This window comes from Phoca vitulina, unplaced genomic scaffold (assembly GCF_004348235.1).
Source record: "Phoca vitulina isolate PV1807 unplaced genomic scaffold, GSC_HSeal_1.0 scaffold13, whole genome shotgun sequence".
Taxonomy (NCBI): Eukaryota; Metazoa; Chordata; class Mammalia; order Carnivora; family Phocidae; genus Phoca; species Phoca vitulina.
Window position 1 is genome coordinate 3,083,283 of NW_022589716.1, and position 17,026 is coordinate 3,100,308.

Consider the following 17,026-nt stretch of genomic DNA (forward strand, 5'->3'; position numbering starts at 1 on the left):
AATGTTTTTGTTGGGGGGAAGGATCTTACGGTCTCCACTTAGGTTTCCAAGTGGCAGTGGTTTCTCATGTTCTTGCTTACTTGCTTACCTTTTTTTTTTTTTTTTTAGACTTTTTTTTTTTTTAAGATTTTATTTATTTATTTTGACAGAGACACAACGAGAGAGGGAACACAGCAGGGGAGGTGGGAGAGGGAGAAGCAGGCTTCCAGCAGAGCAGGGAGCCCGATGCGGGGCTCGATCCCAGGACCCCAGGATCATGACCTGAGCCGAAGGCAGACGCTAAACGACTGAGCCACCCAGATGCCCCTTTTAAGACTGTTTTGTTTAAAAATGCGCTAAAACAGTATCTGGCTGGCTCATTCAGTAAAGCATGGGACTCTTGACCTCAGGGTTGTGAGTTCAAGCCCCTTGTCGGGTCTAGGCATCACTTAAAAATAAAATCTTAGGGATGCCTGGGTGGTTCAGTCAGTTAAGCATCTGCCTTCAGCTTAGGTCATGATCCCAGGGTCCTGGGATTGAGTCCCACATCAGGCTCTTTTCTCAGCTGGGAACCTGCTTCTCCCTCTGCCTGCCATTCCCCCTGCTTGTGCACTCTCTCTCTCGTCTCTCTCTGACAAATAAAATCTTTAAAATGATAAAATAAAATGTTTAAAAAAAAAGGTGATAAGAGAAATTGTATCACTATTGTAAAAATTGGTGCCACATTTTTTTTTCCCCCAAAGAGTTTATTTTGGGGCACCTGGGTGGCTCAGTAGGTTAAGTGACCGACTCTTGATTTCAGCGGGGGTCATGAGCTCAGGGTCCTAGGATCCAGCCCCAGATCAGGCCCAGCGGGGAGTCTGCTTGGGATTCTCTCTGCCCTTTCCCCTACTCGTGTTCTCTCTCTCTAAAATAAATAAAATTTTTTAAAAAGAAAGATTTTGGGAACTCCCGGGTGGCTCAGTCAGTTAAACATCTGCCTTTGGCTCAGGTCATGATCTCAGGGTTGGGATCGAGCCCCGCATCAGCCTCCTTGCTTGGTGGGAAATCTGCTTCTGCCTCTGCCTGCTGCTCCCTCTGCTTGTGCTCGCTCTTTCTCTGACAAATAAATAAAATCTTCTAAAAAATAAGTAAATAAAAATAAAAAATTTTATTGTCAGGAGTCACATGTTCTCCTGACTAAGCCAGCCAGGCACCCCCTTGATGTCACTTTTTGTAGCAACTAGATTTAATTATTTTGCTCAGCAAGGTGAAAGTTCATCTTTGCACCACTTAGAAATTGCCTTGTCTGTCAGGAAACCGTGATGCACACTATAGTTGGCATGTATTAGCCTCAGACTCCCCAGGGGCTAGTGGGAAGTGAGATGGAGGTTCTGTGGGGCGGTCTGAGCCAGTGTGGCCATCTGTGTATAGAATACCCCATCACATTTGAGAAGCTCTGGTCTGGAGGACCCTACTCTGCACCTGAGGTGCTGGGGCCAGGCTTAGTCACTGTCTCTCTTTAACCCTCCTGTAGAGTCCACCCTGCACTTGGTGCTTCGCCTCCGGGGTGGCATCATCGAGCCTTCCCTCCGCCAGCTGGCCCAGAAATACAACTGCGACAAGATGATCTGCCGCAAGTATGTACTCTCAGAGGGGGGTGGGTGGCAGCCCTGGTGGGGAGGGCTTAGGGTTGGGGTGTGCCCTCACCGGTCTCTCTCGTCTTTGTGCAGGTGTTATGCTCGCCTGCACCCCCGCGCTGTCAACTGCCGCAAGAAGAAGTGCGGCCACACCAACAACCTGCGCCCCAAAAAGAAGGTCAAATAAGGCCCCTCCACCGGCTCTTCCTTTACCCGCAGGGCAGCCTCCTGCCCGAGCCCCAAGGCCCTGGGGCCTCAATAAAGTTTCCCTTTCATTGACTGGAGCAGTAACTGGTGTCTGCGTGGCTGGTCTGTCCAACGAGGAGCTGGTTGAGTTGTGGGCCTCTCCCTTAGGGACTCCCTGTCACTTGAGTCTGCCTAGCCCTTGAGCGTCCTGTGTCCTTTGAGTTCTGGTTGTCTCATCTATAAAATGTGCTGTGGTCTCAGCTCTCTGCCACATAGCCTAGTGAACCTGCACATCTGGATTTTGTCATCTATAAATGGGAATAAAGAACCCCTCCCCCCCCCCCCCCCCAGCCCAGGCTCTTGTGGGCCTGCAGGTCAGCTATGTCACTGGCTGGGCCCTCCTTAGGCACTTTGATGACTTTCATGCCTGTGCCCTGGAGGTGTTGAGGGTGGGTGGGTAGACCAACACCCCACCTAGTGTAAAACCTGTTCTCTGCTGAACATGAGGAGCACCTGGGCCCCACCTGAGACCTATGACCTCAATCTTGGAGGAGTGAGCCTTGGTGTTTATAAAACTTGTGCTGATGCTCTTGAGAATCAGGTGAACTTTGTAGTGCCCTGGACTGGCCCTGGTAAGGCCATCCTCTAGTCTCAGGGTGATTTGGACTTGGTGTCAGATGACAGGCCAGGACAGTGATGCTGTAGTACTGCTGAGACCTGGGGTGCCAGCTAAAGGCTGGTGTCTGATTTTTCATGGGTCTCCTTCCCCTGTCAACTGCCCCCTGCTCCCTAGGGCTAGGCTACCAATATCTTTCTGGCCTTTCCCACGTTTATCCCTGGAGAAAGAAGCTTCCCAAAGCTCAAACTACATAGTGTATCCCCAGCAGAAAGCTCCGAGGCCTGCCTTGCCCTTAAAATGAGGCCCTGTTGGCCTTGTGCCTACCCCAGACTCTGAGGGCCTTTGCACAGGCCCTCTTCCAGGTCATTTCTGAGCAGTGCATGTAGTACCTGCCACATTTGTTCAACAGCTGGATTCCAGCCTTTTGGGCTCTCCAGTATTGAACCTCTATCCAAATCCTCATGTCACAGCCATGTTACCTTGGACGACAGAATATAACCTCTCGGGTTCTGTTTTCTTTATTGGAGTGGGGACAGGATGTGAGGTTGAAATGAAGTCGATGTTGGGATAAATGTATACAAACCGAGGGTCGGCCTTGCTGTATACGAAGCCTTACATTCGAGGACCAACACCATAGACAGCAAGCGCTCGCGCTCGACGGGAACAAGCAGGGGGGTGGGTGGAGCAGGTGAGGCCTAAGACTCCGGTCTTTGCTCCGGATCTTCAGGTTTCCGTTTTAGCTGGCCACAGGCTGAGGTTGGAAAACCTCCGGGCCTGCAGGGGGCGCCTGGCGCAGCGGAGCACCGTAGTCCTGGGCGGGGCCGGGGCTGCGCAGTCATGATCACTGCCGAGGCCGCGGCGGACTCCGCCGTCCCCTCGGTGCCCGGTACTGCAGTGGCTGCCGGTGTCCCGGAGCGCGAGGAGCCAGCGTGGCCCTGGGTGAGCCCGGGCTCGAGCAGGAACAGGCGCGGGGTGGGCGGTGCAGGCTTGGGGGCGCCGGCTTCATGCCCCAGCCATGCCCCCCGCTCCGTAGAAAGATGCCCCGATCCGGGCGCTGGTGCAGCGCATCCACCAGTTGCAGGCTGAGCGCGCGCAGGCCTTCCGCCGGCTGGAGGAGTAAGTGCGGGCGCAGGGGTGGGCGGGGGTCGCAGAGTGCAGCCCCTGCCGGCTCCGGGGATGGGCGTGCCTGGGGGCGGAGCTGGATCCCCGTGCGGCTGCGTTGTCAGAGGTGGGGCGGGATTCGCTGGGGCACCAGATCTTTGCTTTCCCCCTCTGGGACCCAGGGTGCGGCCCCACTGCCGGATGGACCACTGCACGTGGCGTCTCGCCCTTCCCCAAGCGCAGGAGTGGGCCCATCTCCGGTTACCCTGCGGGAGTCAGAGAGCGTCCTCCACACTCTGGGGTCCAGGGACACTTCCTGGGGGCTTTCAGGTGGTCAGTGCGGGTGCAGGGCCTGAGAACCTGAGGGCGTAGCCTCAGGACCCCCACCTGCCGCAGAGGCCACCTCCAGTACCTGCGAAGCGGCCCGCCCTACGACTTCCCGCGCTACCGGAGCACGGTGCACGAGGTGACCCAGGCCTTCGCGGCCGCCTCGCGAGAGGTGCTGGCGGTGGAGGCCGAGCTGGCCGGGCCCAGAGGGCAGCCGCTGCTCGCGAGCCACGTGCGTAGCCTGCAACAGCTGGAGCAGACTCGCCTGGCCACGGTGAGGCCCCACCCCCAGCCCCTGTCCCCCGCACAGCGCCTGGTCTGTCACGGCCCGCTGTGAGCCTCATGGGGGAGGGGCCAGAATCCGGCCCCCGCCGCAACCCCACCCCCGGCGCCCCAGACCCCCCTTCTTCCTTTTCCACCTCAAAACTCCACTAAGGTTTCACTCGGGATTCTCTGGCTCTGACCCCTCCAGTTCTTCTCCGGGTCATTCAGGTTTTGTTTAGTCCCAGGACAGGCCCACTTCATCTCATTCCCTCCCGCAGCCCCAGCGCTTTGCCGGGATGCCCAGGGCCGGGCCCCAACTCCGCTCCTACCCCTTTGGCTGTTCCCATTGCCTCAGGTCTGGCCCTCAGCCCCCTGCACATTGGAGAGTGTGAATTTCCACGGCACGCCCCCTCTTGAGTAACCCTAATCCCAGCCTAGGTTCTGGGCCTGCTCCTCCTCTAGGGTTCCAAGGCCCCGCCTACTCTGCCCCTACAGCCAATCCTGGCCGAAACACAATATTCCCAGACCCAGCCCACCTGAGGCCACGCCCACATCACCCTCCAACCTGGGATTTCCAGGCCACGCTGCTTTAGGAGACCCCAATCCCAGTCTAGGTGTTTGGCCTACTTCCACCCTGGGATTATAACGCCCTGCCACATCCTTGAGACTATGAGGCCCTGCCTGCTCCACCCCTGTCACCAATTCCAGGCTGAGCCTTCTCCGCTGTTCCCATACCACGCCTTCCTGCGACCACACCCACGCGGCACCACCCACTCACTCTAGGGCCTGCCCACCCCGTCCTCCTCAGGAGCCCCTTTAAACTGAATCCCAGACTCCTCCCGTGCGAGGCACCGCCCCTTGAGGCTCTGGGTCATCGTTGCCTTTCTGGGTGCTTCTGCGTCTCCCTCCCTGATCTGTGTGGGAGGGCAGGGGAGGGTCTCTGCCGGCTGTGACGGCCTCCCTGTTGCCCTTACCAGGTGGCCCTGCTGCAGCTGATGGGGGCACCAGAGCTGTCTGGGCAGGAGAACACTCTGGAGATGCACCAGCTGAAGATGAAGTGAGCACTCCTTCCCAGGGGGTGGCGGTGGTAGATTTGCACATGCACCTTCAGGCACCCATCCCTAGCCAGCTGTGCCCCAGGGCTGGCACGGTCATACTGGGTTGACCCTCTGGACCTGCACACAACCCTCAGGGTATGCACACTGGAGTCCTGACCTGGTGGCTCCCAGACATACAGCACACATTGCTCCCAAGTGCACGCGCCCTGCAATTTCACACCAGACTCGCCGTGCATTTCCGGGACACAGTTGGGCGCCTCACACATGCCAATCCCGCTCACATGGCTGTACTTTGAGCTTGGACGTGGTTGCCCAGGCCCACCAGACACAGGCCTGCACATTCCTGCCTCCAGCCCCCATCCAGCACACACCCGAGTGCTCGCCCACAGGCTCTCTGCTCTGTGACACAGCACATCTTCGGATGGCACCCACCAAGGTGGCTTTTTGTCTCTGCCCACCCTCACCCACAGACCACCCCTCCTTCCCTGGCAGCAAATGGTCCTCTTGGCCACTGGAACTTTGGCGGTAGGCAGGAGGGCCCGGGGCTTGCACAGCCCCCTAGGAGCTGCGCAATGGCGGCTAATTCTCCCCATCTGGGTTTTATTTATAGTCCCGATCCGCTCTTGTAGGGTAATTAAAACCATGGAAGCAATCAGCGAGGTTCTTCAGGACCTTAGGTTTGATGCAGAATCTGCCGAGTGATGGTGGCTCCCCAGGGACACGCCGAGGGACATGGGAAATGGCGTGAATGGCACCCAGCCCACCCCTGGACTGTCAGCTGGCTGGGGTCACGCTCCACCAGGTTGCTGACAGCCCTTGAGTTTGCTGTGACTCCCACAATAAAGGACCCTTCATTTGCAGCTGCTTCACTGTCTCTGTGTCCTGGGGTGCTGGGACGGGTGTCCCCGGGGAGGAGGCCCCACAAGGCCAGGGATGGCAGGTGCAAGACACCCCCACCCCCCGCTCCCAGTAGAGCTGGCCTTTTGAATCACACCCTCCAATGAGTTTAAAGCCAGATAGTTCACCTCCTGGAGAGTCTGAAATTCTGGGATGTAAAGATTCCAATCCCATACGGTCATTAGGATTCCTCATGCTTTCTCTAAACCCCACAGCCCCTACCCTGGGCCAATCCAGCCCCAAATATCTTCACAATCAGGGCACCTAAATAGCTTGTTTATTTAAAAAGACTCTTTGTAGGGGTCCTGGATGGGGCGGGGGGGGGGGAAGCAATGGCCCTTCTTCACCCCCAGCCCTGGCAGCTTAGCCAACCCTCACACACACCCCCACTGGAGTTGCACCCAAGAGTGGCCTCACGTGGAGGCCAAAGATGTTGTTACCCTCAGAATACCCACCCCAGCTCCTGCCGAGGGTGCTTGGGTGCCCTGAGGTGAGGGTACAGAGTTTGCCCCCAGTCTGGGTGCGGCCCCCGTGTCTCCACGCAGCAGGGAGGGTGGCCCCAGTCCCTAGAGCTTATCTGGCAGGACCTGCAGGCAGAGGGGAAGCCAAGCTAAGCAGGGAGCCTGGGAGGGGCCAGTACCACAGAGCAATTGAGGAAGCCCCACTTCAGGTCCTGGTCCTGCCACTTTCAGCTTGGGGACCTTGGGTAGGGTACTGCCCCCTCTCAGGGCCTTGGTTTTCCCCTTTGAGAAGTAAGAATATCTGTTTGTCCCAAGGGGTCTCCTGTGGGTAAAGCTCTTGGCACAGGGTGAGCATGCAGTAGGTGCTCATACATGCTAACTGGGATGAGTATGTTCATTCCTGAGGATTATGCTCCACTTTGGACATTTGCGGGGGTCAGATGCTTTTACTAGGCTGAAGGCCACAGGACCAGGCAATCACTGGGTGTTAGGAAATGCTGATAAATAGGAGATGGAGGAAGGGATTCCATCTCAACAACTCTAAGGCTGAGGGTGGGGGGGCCCACGGCCTGTGGCCACGAGGAGGGGCCCTTGTCTCCCTCCCTGCCCACCCACCCAGCTGGGGTGGGCTTCCCTTACCTCTCGTCGTGCCCCGTCTGCCCGAGGGCAGGATCCCCTCGTCCTGTGCTTGGAAGGAAGGAGGCAGTGTCTGGGGGCTGCGGACCTCCCCCCTTTCCCCCCCGCAGCCCAATTCCCTCTCTGCCCCCACCACTCCATTCCTCGCCCGCCGGTCCCTCCTTCCTACCTGGTTGCGGGTCTTGTGTGTCTTCTGCATCCAGGCTCGCCACTGGTCGTAGAGGCGGAAGCTCAGGTTCGAGCAGTACGCGTGCTTCTTGAGCCAGCCCAGGAACTGCTTGAGCTCGCGCCGCACCGGCCCCGAGCTCGGCTCGCCGCCCCGCGGCTCGCACGCCCCGCCGCCCGGGCCCGGGCGCTCTGATGGGGGGAGCGGCAGCGTCACGGCGCGCCCGGCAGAGGGCGCGCGAGGGCAGGAGAGGGAGGTTCCGCGGCTCGGCGGGACCGTGTTCCCCTTGGGCACCTCCCTCCCGGTGTCTCCGGATCGGGTCCTCTGCATCGCTCAGCACAGCGGCCCAGCTGAGCCCCGGAGGAGGTGGGAGGCAGGGGAAGGAGGGGGCTCCTCCCCCATGTCTCCTGCAGGAACCTGATTCCCGTGGCCTGAGCCAGGTGTGAGTGAAAGGGAGGGGAAGAAGGAGAGGAGCCAGGGCCAGAGGGATGAGACCCAGACCCAGAGCAAGGGACGGAGAAAGGGCAAGAGAGACACGAGTGAGGGAGAGCTGGAGAGAGAGAGAGAGAGAGAGAGAGAGAGAGAGAGAGAGGCAGAGATGGAAAGATGGAAAGATGGAGACAAGGCGAGACAGGGAGATGTGGAGAGGGCCAAAGCAATAGGGGACAGCCAAAGAGATGCAGAGGAATAGAAAAGGGCGAGATCAAGAGAGGGCTGCAGCAGGCAGAGACAGAGACCATGGGCGTGTAGGGACACAGAAACCAAAAAAGGCAAAAATGCAGAGAGGTACAGGGGAAGAGAATGACAGAGGGATGAAGGGAGACAGAGGAGACCCGGAGGGGGGGCGGCGGGGAGGCAGTCCCCAGGACAGGCCTGAGAGCGGGAGCCAGTGGGATGGGGAGTGGGCTGGGAGGGCCAGGTGGGAGGCCGGCCTGTCGGTCCAGCTGCCGACCGCAGCCAGCCCCTAGCAGGCCGGCAGATAAGGACATCGGCCTCACATCATAAATAACGCCGGGAACCCGCTGACAGGCCCTGGCACGGCCACGGCCCCCACCGCCCCTGCTGGCCTCCCCCGGCCTCCCCAGCCTCTCCAGCGGACGCAGCCGCCTGCTGGCTCCCGTGCAAGAATCGCAGGTGCTGGGCACGAGCAGGGGCCAAGGCGCAGGCCCCTCCCGGCCGTCGTAGATCCCGCCCACCCCCAGAACCTGGAGGGGCCCAGGATGGGGGCTGGGGAACTGGCTGGAGCCTGGCTCTGTCCCTCCCTAGCTTTGGGACCCCCCCTCTGGGCCTCAGTTTCCCCATCATCCCACGAGCATGGGCCTGGACTTTCCAGGAAACTGAGTTCAGATCCCTGTGTGACTTTGGGGGCTGGCTGAACGTCCTAGGGCCTCAGTGTCCTCACCTGAGAAAAGGGATTCCCTTCGGGAGGGGGGGAAATCATGGGGGAGCAAGAGATGGGAGCCTTGGTCACTACTACCTGCAAACACTTAGATGGCGCCCACCACGAGTGCACTTTCTTGGGTTATCTCATCTAACCCTAACAATAGCCTGAGGTGGGTATTATTGTGCCCACTTTCCAGATGGAAAAGCTGAGGCCAGACATTTCAATTAACGTATTTCGTAACATTTCACCAAGGAGAGAATGGAGGATCATGGGCTTAGAGAAACCCCAGAGGGCAAGGGAAGTCAGATCCAGGCTCCTGATTGTCCCCACCCCCCACCTTGATCAGAAAGGGAACCCAAGGCCCATCAGAGGGAGAGTTGGTAGCCGATCAGCCTCAGAAGCAGAGGTCTCAAACTCCCTTGTCTTTAGGGACTCGAGAGAGGGCACAGGTGGGCAAAATGTGCCGGGTGGGGGTGGGGCAACTGGAGAGTGAGGCCCCTGAATGATGGGGCCTGATAGGGGCTGTGGACACACTCTGGCTGTGTCCTGTTACATTTTCTTGCTTAAAGATTCTATTTTTAGAGGTGCCTGAGTGGCTCAGTCGGTTAAGCATCTGCCTTCCACTCAGGTCATGATCCCAGGGCCCTGGGATTGAGCCCTGCATCAGGCTCCCTGCTCAGGGGGGAGTCTGCTTCTCCCTTTCCCTCTGCCCCCCCCCGACTCATGCTCTCTCTCTCTCCCTCGCTCTCTCTCTCAAATAAATAAAATCTTAAAAAAAAAAAAAATTTCATTTTTAACTAATCTCTACACACAACGTGGGGCTCGAACTCACAACCCCGAGATCAAGAGTCACATGCTCTTCCGACTGAACCAGCCAGGCGCCCCAACATTTTCTAGACAATCTTTCTAGGAAACCTAGGATATTTGTGTGAAAACTTCCTGTTTTTAAATGTCCGCAAGTAGGTCAAACTTTTTTTTTTTCAAATGACAGGTCAAAGAAAATGGATCCAAGGACCAGATTTGGCCCCTAAGGGCCACCAATTTGAGAACTCTGCTCTCTTGGAGGAAACAAAGAAACAAAGGCTTTGGCTGCTTTGGGACTGGTCTCCTGACCACCCAGCCCTGCTGGGGTGCTCACCACTGCGAGGGGTGGAGGCGGCCGTGGGGTGGCTCCACTCGCTCCAGATCCCTGCCTTCTTGGAGCCATAGATGCCAAAAGGATTGCAACGCACTTGCACGAAGTAGACTGTGCCCGGCTTCAGGCCGGCCAGGCGGCACGAGGTCTGGTTGCTGACATCGTCCACCACCTGGTGGCAATGGCAGGGTCAGAGGCCAGAGGTGGGGGCGGGGAGGCGCAGAGTGGGGTGGGAGCTGAGGGACAGGGGGGATTGTCAGGCACCTTCCAATCCACGCTGTCCTCCACCCGGTAGCGGATTTGGTACTTGGCTTGGAAGAGGAAGTCCTTGAGGGCCGGTGGGGAAACCCAGCGCACACTCAGCTGGTCCTCCAGGCCCCCGACTCGGCTCACGTGCACGTCGGGTGGGGGGTCGGTGGTCACTGAGAGACGGGGCAGGGCAGGGCTTAATCACTCAGCCCTCCTTGGACCTGGCTGGCCCCCATCTGGGTTCAAATCTCAGAGCACATGGCTTGGGTGGCACCTGCCTCTGTTCTGCCCTCTCCCCCCTCCCCCCTTCCAGAAGGGTGGATTACATTAGACAGTATTTGGGAAACACTCAGCACCTAGAAGCATTCAATTAATGTTAGCTGTTATCACCGTTATTATCTGTGACAGGAGAAATATAATCCTATCTTCAGGGACCGATGGAAAAGCAGACACTGCCTGGCTGATGACATTGTTATTATTATGCCCAGGAGGCCAGGGGGCCAGCAGGCTGCCAGACCCCTGGGAAGCTCCTCCTGACCCCCCACTGCCCACCTGCACCTCCAGATCCTTCCTACTTTGCAGAGGTTTTCAATAGGACAGCCTTGCTGGTGCAAAGGGAAAACTGAGGCTTAGAACCTGCTCACTGCAGCTTTAGGACTTGAGGAAGCAAAGCAGGAAGCAGACTGGGGTCGGGGGCGGCTACCAGCCTTCTGGGGATCCTTCTGGGAGCCCTGTGGGCAGCATGGAGGTCTGGCCTCTCCCCCTGAGGCCTTAGTAAGGGTCTGAAAGGGTTAAGGCACAGGCCTGCTTGGGGCTGAGAAACACCCTAATTAGATTAGGCCCAATTCTGCTCGCAGATCATCCGTTTCCTGCCTCCCGCCTGCGCACCCCCCCCCCCAGCTCCAGGCTGAGGCTTCCTGGGGCGCCTCCCGACCTGGGCGCCCCCTCCCAGCTCCCCCGGGGCCCCCTCCTGCACACCTGGGCTGCCGAGGGGGAGGCAGCCAGGCCAGGTGTTCTCCACAGAGTGGGGGTATCCTGGCTGCTTCAGGGGACTGGGGACCTATGGGTGGATGCCTAGTTCTTCCCGGCCCCAACCAGCAGGGTTGGGGCTGGAGCTGCAGCCGAGAGCTGAGCTAGGAGAGGGGGTGCAGGATCCCTTGTGGGCCTAGCAGCTGGGGTGGGGGGCTCACCCACATCCAGGATGTCCAGCGTGAGCACATCAGAGCGGGCCGAGCCCAGTCGGTTGGTGGCCTCTACCCAGATCTCATAGGGTGTAAAGAGAGCCAGGTCCTTGGGGATGTGGCAGGAATGAGGCCCTACGGTGTGGTACTCCTCACACGTGTTATCCTGCCCGTACCACCTGCGGGGCAGAAGGGGGTGTGAGGACACACGACGGACCCTTCAGGCCCCCCAGACCTCCCCGTGGCAGCCCCAGAGTGCAGACGGGACACCGGGCTTGGAGAGGGTGGGCTTTGCCAAGGCCTCACAGCCAGGCTGGAACACGCGTCACCCAAGGGCCACCACCAACCTCAGCTTGTACTTGAGGGAGTAGTTGGTGTGGAGGAAGGTTTCCCCATGGGCCCCCGGCGTCCAGCGGCATGTCAGGTCCTTCATGTTCTTGGACCAGCAACTGATGTTGAAAGGTTTCTCTGGGGGCACTGGGGAAGGGGGGTGCAGGGGGCTGAGGGTCTGGACCAGCCCTGGATAGGTGGAGAAGTTGCTAGCCACCAGCTGGGCCCCCACCTTGGAGTGGAAGGAGGGTTGAACAGAGCGGATGTTGACCTGACAGCCTGCCTGGAGTCTCTTGGGGATAGGGGTGGGGGTTCCAGGCTCTCATTTCCACCCCAGAGGTCCCTACCTCTCCATCTGTGCCGGCATGCCCACTGTCAGTCAGGGGCCAGAGGGCCCATGATTCATGCCCCTCTCCAGAGGAAGATGCGGCTCCCAAGAGTTACCCCTGCTTATTCTGGGGGCCCACTTACAGCCAACATAGAGGCAGGAACCAGCCAGGATGCTGCCGTCCCGAGCGTGGCACACAAGGTTGTCGCCAGACTGCTGCCTGGATCCGTTGAGGTTGGCCAGGGCGAGGGCCAGGGTGGAGGCGTTGAGCACACGGGAGAGCTCCGGGGCCAAGCGGCGCCCGTTGAGGGTCCAGTAGAGGCCCTCAGCTGTGGCGCCTGGTGGGTCCCCGTGCACTGAGCACGTGGCCTGCAGGGAGGAGCCGATGAGGAGCGTGGGGTCCTGGGGGCTGATGACAGCCGTGTCTGGGGTCAGAGAGGAGGGCCTGTCAGGCCTGAGATGGAGTCGCCCTGAGCCCCCCGTCCCCCACCATGCCAGGACCTCCAGGACTCATGGCAGTCCTGCGAAGGAGCTGTTTCCTATGGTCTCCCTCCCATTTTACATGGAGGAAACTGAGGTTCAATTAGGCCAAGTGACCAGCCCAAGGTTGGTGGCCAAACCAAAATTCAGCCCCAGGACTGTGTGATTCCACAACTCAGGTCCTTCCAAGATGCTTCTTCACCGACTTGCTCAAGGCTCTGGGAGTGGACACAAAACGCAGGCATAAATGTCCACTCAGATTCAAGTAAATCTTGCTCGGCCCGTAGTTCTGACAACTATTACATTCTGCTTTTTTTCTTTTATTTATTTCATTTTAGTCTTGGCAATTAGGAAAAAAAAAAAAGATTTGTACCCCTAGAACCTCACACACAGTGTGTCTTTGGGGGGAAAGACGCTTCTAAAAAAGGGTGCCCTGACTCCTACTAGAATCCTTCTTATTTTGTGGATGAAAAAACTGAGGCTCTGAGAAATTATCTCTTGCCCAAAGTCACTGAGTGAGGAAAGGGCACACAATTTAAACCCCGATTTGTTGGTCTCCAGAGTTCTGCTCTGTGCTGTTGCTGGAACTGAAGGAGGCTGGGGCAAACTCTAGGCCCCCAAACCCCACCCAAAGGGACTTGGCATCATTGTTCTTTCTTTCAACTCATTTTTCCTAATCTGCAAAATGGGAACAAGAAAGCTCATGATCCCTAAGGCCATTGTGAAGATTAGATGGAAAGTGACTTCCTAAACAGGATTGTGTGTGAACTGGGTGCTGGGCATGAGGGTCTCAGATGCCAAGGGCTTCCCCTTCTGGAGGTCAGAACCTAAGAGGAGTCTGTTTTTATCTGAGGAGAAGTCAAGGTCCAGATAAGGGCGAGGGGTCGCACAGTCCAAGACCCTGATACCACTCTCTGAGCCCCAGTCTCCCCATCTGGGAAGTGCGCATCATGGTATCAACCACACGTTTGAGAGGAGTGAAAATATTGTCTTAAGGAACAACCCTGTGGGACCTTTAAACCAGGCTGACCGGGGTTCAAATGCTCCCAGCTCACTGCGGAAGCTTGGCCCATTCATTTTATGTCTTTGAGCCTCTGGGAAGGGGCCTCTCCCTCCACCAGCAGCAGTTGTGAGGACTCATTCATTCATTTGTTCATTCATTCATTCATGCATCCATGCATGGGGCACCTATAGTTTGCCAGGAGCTGGAGGCACAATGGTGACCAAGATACTCAAAATTCCTGCCCTTGTGGGCCTTGAATCCAAGGGAGCAACAGGAGAAAGAACAAATAAATATGAGAACGTGAAGCACATGGTAGTGGTGGCAGCTCAATGGCCCAGGAGGCCTATCTGGGGAGGCATTTGAGCTGAGACCTGAAAAAAGTGAAAGAAGTCACCATGGAAATATCTAGGAGAGAGTACCAGGCTGTGGGAACAGCAAGTGCAAAGGTCCTGGGGCAGGAGTGGTGGGGAATGAGGTCTGGGAGATCAGCAGAGCCAGACCTGCAGGGAGGGGTTATTCCAGGGCTCCGCACAGGGGAGGATTTACATTTTAAAAGGATCCCCAGGCAGCTGTAAAAAGGGAGTGGGGGGAGGGCAGCAGAGGACAGGGGGAGGTAGCCCAGATTCTGTGAGATGGCAGCCAAGGACAGGGTGATCCTGGGCCCTTGGGAGGCACTCTGAATGGCAGCGGCTGCCCTGTGCTGGCCCTCACTGCCCCAGATGGGCGAGGTGGGGTGGACGCGGTTCTCCAGGCCGGCCCTGACAATTTTCCGGGGCAAACTTGGCTTGAGGGCCATTTCTTGCTGGAGCCTGGGATCACAGTTGCGTTTGGGGCTTGGCCCAGGGCTCGCCGGAGGTCTCGGCGTCCGTGCGAAGGAGCCGGCTGAGCGGGCCAGAGCCGAGGAGGCGGGGGCGGCCGGGGGCGGGGGCCAGGGGGCCGCCCCGGAGGTCCCAGGCAGCCAGCCGCCCGCTAATTCGGAATTCCTTCGGCATGAACTCGGGCGTGCCAGCGTCTCTGCCCCGGCCCACCCACCGCTTCCTGCCTGGGCCCCCCCAACAGGGTGGGAGGCACGGCCGGGCCTGCCTGGACCCCAAGGCCCAGTCTCAACCCTTTGGGGGTAGGTCACGCCCCTCCGGCCCCCCACCCACCAGCAGGGTCTAGCCAGGAAGGAGCTCTCTGGGGGGTCTTGGCTGGGGGGCACTGCCCCTCTGCCACACCCGCCTGGCCTGGGCTGGCGTGGACTGCCTGCCAGCAGCTGCAGCTGCCCTCCTGGGGCTGGGCGGGGGACAGGGCGAGAGGGCAAGGCCAGGCGGGCCTGGACAGGCCAGTCCCCCCCTCCACCACCACCACGTTCCACCAGAAAAGGTCAGAGGGAGGACTTCTCCTGGGACGGCGGTGCCAATCCCAGCTGGAGCACCTGAGCGACTGGTTTCCCCTTTCCAGTTCTCAGTTTCCTCCTCCATAAAATGGGAGGAAAATAAGTTCTACCTGTTGGGGAGATTAATGAGATGAGATCATGATGTCCAGAGGGCCCAACACATTGCAGCACCTAGGAACTATTAAGATTCCAGCCCCTCCCAGCTCTGGGGTCCCAGCAGGCTCCCAACTCCCTTCAGGCCTCCCCAAACAATGGGCCAAGGCGGGGGGGGGGGGGGGGGGGGGGGGGACCTGGATGCACACATTCCAAGCCAGGCAAAGCAGCTGGGAACAGCCCACTAAGGTCGTGGGGGCCCTTGCCTGGTTTGGGGGGCCTCCTAGAAGGCTCCCCAAAGCAGATCCCTGAGCTAAGCTTTTGGACAGCCACCCCCACCCCCTTGCTCCCTGCCTCCCTGACTTTCACACAGAGCTGGGGCCTTTAAAAGTTTTTTCCTTCTCCCTTCCCAATCTGGAGCCACTGCCGTTATTAAAAAGGAACACCATGTGTTTTAAAAGGGAAAAGTGTGAGATTCTCTGCAAGCAAGGCAGGAGGGTGGCCTCCATCCCAGGGTCCCGACAGGGGTCCCCATCTCCTGTCCCGCTGGTACCTGCACACACACTTTACGACCCACCCGCCTGCTGGTCAGGTGCTAAGACACACCGTAAGTAGAAACATATTGCTGAGGTGTGAGAATCTTTTTTATTTAATTTCTTCCCCCTTAAAGGAAAAAACACACGCACAACAATCCCTCCAAGCACCACCACCTTTGCCTGCTGCTCTCTGAGCTGGGAAACAAAGCCGGTCACTAAGAGTAGTCTTTACAGGCGCTGCTCACTGTCTAGCAGAACTGCCAGGGACCCCAGGAGGGCCTGGGGCAGCCCCTCACCTGCCCAGGCACCTTGGGCAGGCTGGGCTTTCACTAAGTGCCCCCGGGGGTGCCCAGACCCTGTCCTTTCTGGAGGTGCACCAAAGGAAGCTTGCAAACAGCTCTGTTCAGTGTGGGACGGCCTGGGGAGCAATGGGTGCTGGCCCGAATGGACCTGAGCGCCTGGATGGGGTGCCTGCAGCCGTTGTGAGCGTCTAGGGCAGGCTCTGCCTCTATACCCCTGTGCTGCCTCCCCCTGCGGAATGTGTGTGAGCACGAATGTGGAATGTGTGTGTGCGCGCCCCGATGGTGCGCCAATGTGCATCTGGGATGCAGTGTGCGCTCATCTGAGGGCGAGGGCGACGGGCCACAAGCCAGTGTGTCTTTGTGTGTCTCTGGGTGTGTCCCAGAGAGGGTCTGGATGTAGAAACGGTGTCCTGGAGGGGGTGTGCTTCGGGTGGGGGGACAGAAAGTGCCGCAGCCCAGGAGCTCCTGACAGGGCAGGGGTCTCGGCCTGCGGGGCTGTGGGTTCCCGGTGGCCCCCCCCGCCCCCGCCCCGACCAAGGCTGGGCCCGCGGTGCCCGGACTCGCTGGCTCCTTCTCCCTCTCCCTCTCACCCACTCGCTCACAAAGATTTCTCTCGCTGGAGGCTCTCAGCCACGCGCAGCCTGGCCAGGAATGGTTCCGAGCCCGCCGGTGGCTGGGACTCCGCGGACCCCCGCGCGCGGGGTCCCGCCAGGGGAGGGCGGCGGCGCCGGCCCGCGGAGAGGCGCGTCCCCGGGGACCCCGGGCCGCGCGCCAGGCGGCCAGAGCGGCCCCCCTCCCGCCGCCCCGCCTTCCTCGCGGGGCTCATCCCTCCACTGGGGGGGGGGCCGCCCAGGGCCAGCACCCAACGCGCCTACCGCGTGCGCCCCTGCCCGGGAGCGGTGCCCCTCGGTCTCTACCGCTCCGAGTCCGCGGGCGCTGTTGCGTGCACCCGCCGCGTCCCGGAGTTCAGAGAATCCCAGGCCGCGGCTCCCCCCGGCCCCCCGGGTCAGGGCCGGGTATCCCCAGCCGGGCGGCCCAGGTAAGAAGGCCTAGGGCGCGGAAGCCGGACCCTTGGGCGGGGGAACTGCGGCTCCGTGCGCCCCGCAGGTGAGGGCGCCCCGAGGGCCGCGCCGGGGGCGCCTTCCTTTGTTCCCGGGCCGTCCAGGTGGCGCCCGCGCCCCCTCCCCCCGCAGCTGCCCCCGGGGCGCACGCTCCCGGCCCAGGCGGGAAGAAGGGAACAGGACGCCGGGTACTCACGGGCTCCTGATCCGGCTCTCGGCGCCCCGAGGACGCAGAGTAGCAGTAGGGGCAGCA

The 17,026-nt window shown here is 59.3% G+C and overlaps 3 protein-coding genes across 7 annotated transcripts in view; 2 read left to right on the forward strand and 1 right to left on the reverse strand.

The window, feature by feature from the left end:
* UBA52 (ubiquitin A-52 residue ribosomal protein fusion product 1) overlaps positions 1-1,889 on the forward strand; it is a 3,722-nt gene extending 1,833 nt beyond the window's left edge. For all 3 annotated transcript variants that reach the window (XM_032412495.1, XM_032412493.1, XM_032412494.1), the window contains exons 4-5: positions 1,496-1,598; positions 1,692-1,889. In XM_032412495.1, the coding sequence (XP_032268386.1) occupies positions 1,496-1,598; positions 1,692-1,785 (197 nt within the window). In that variant the 3' untranslated portion in view covers positions 1,786-1,889. The remainder of the gene's footprint in view (positions 1-1,495; positions 1,599-1,691) is intronic.
* A 1,334-nt stretch (positions 1,890-3,223) lies between these two features.
* On the forward strand, positions 3,224-6,013 carry REX1BD (required for excision 1-B domain containing). Of its 3 annotated transcripts, none has more exons than XM_032412488.1 (5): positions 3,229-3,342; positions 3,437-3,519; positions 3,901-4,105; positions 5,073-5,152; positions 5,783-6,013. In XM_032412488.1, the coding sequence occupies exons 1-5, from the start codon at positions 3,241-3,243 to the stop codon at positions 5,853-5,855; spliced, it is 543 nt and encodes a 180-aa protein (XP_032268379.1). In that variant the 5' UTR covers positions 3,229-3,240; the 3' UTR covers positions 5,856-6,013. The 3 variants fall into 3 exon arrangements, 2 of the variants coding, with proteins under 2 accessions (XP_032268379.1, XP_032268380.1); XM_032412489.1 differs by having other exon boundaries at positions 5,764-5,853; XR_004300423.1 differs by lacking the exon at positions 3,901-4,105 and having other exon boundaries at positions 3,224-3,342; positions 5,783-6,011.
* A 563-nt stretch (positions 6,014-6,576) lies between these two features.
* Positions 6,577-17,018, reverse strand: CRLF1 (cytokine receptor like factor 1; the record flags this gene model as incomplete). The annotated part of the gene is made up of 9 exons (XM_032412128.1): positions 6,577-6,637; positions 7,151-7,193; positions 7,317-7,504; positions 9,836-10,004; positions 10,097-10,254; positions 11,272-11,441; positions 11,610-11,739; positions 12,064-12,345; positions 16,970-17,018. Coding segments are annotated over 9 exons (1,203 nt in total), but the record flags the coding sequence as incomplete, so codon positions are not given.
* Between the last annotated feature and the right edge of the window lie 8 nt (positions 17,019-17,026).

Excerpts from the sequence above, each read along its gene's own strand:
- REX1BD (XM_032412488.1), top strand. The coding sequence starts at position 3,241 with ATGATCACTGCCGAGGCCGCGGCGGACTCCGCCGTCCCCTCGGTGCCC. Across the intron at positions 3,520-3,900 it reads GCCTTCCGCCGGCTGGAGGA|AGGCCACCTCCAGTACCTGC; the intron begins GTAAGTGCGGGC and ends CACCTGCCGCAG. Across the intron at positions 5,153-5,782 it reads ATGCACCAGCTGAAGATGAA|GGTAATTAAAACCATGGAAG; the intron begins GTGAGCACTCCT and ends CCGCTCTTGTAG.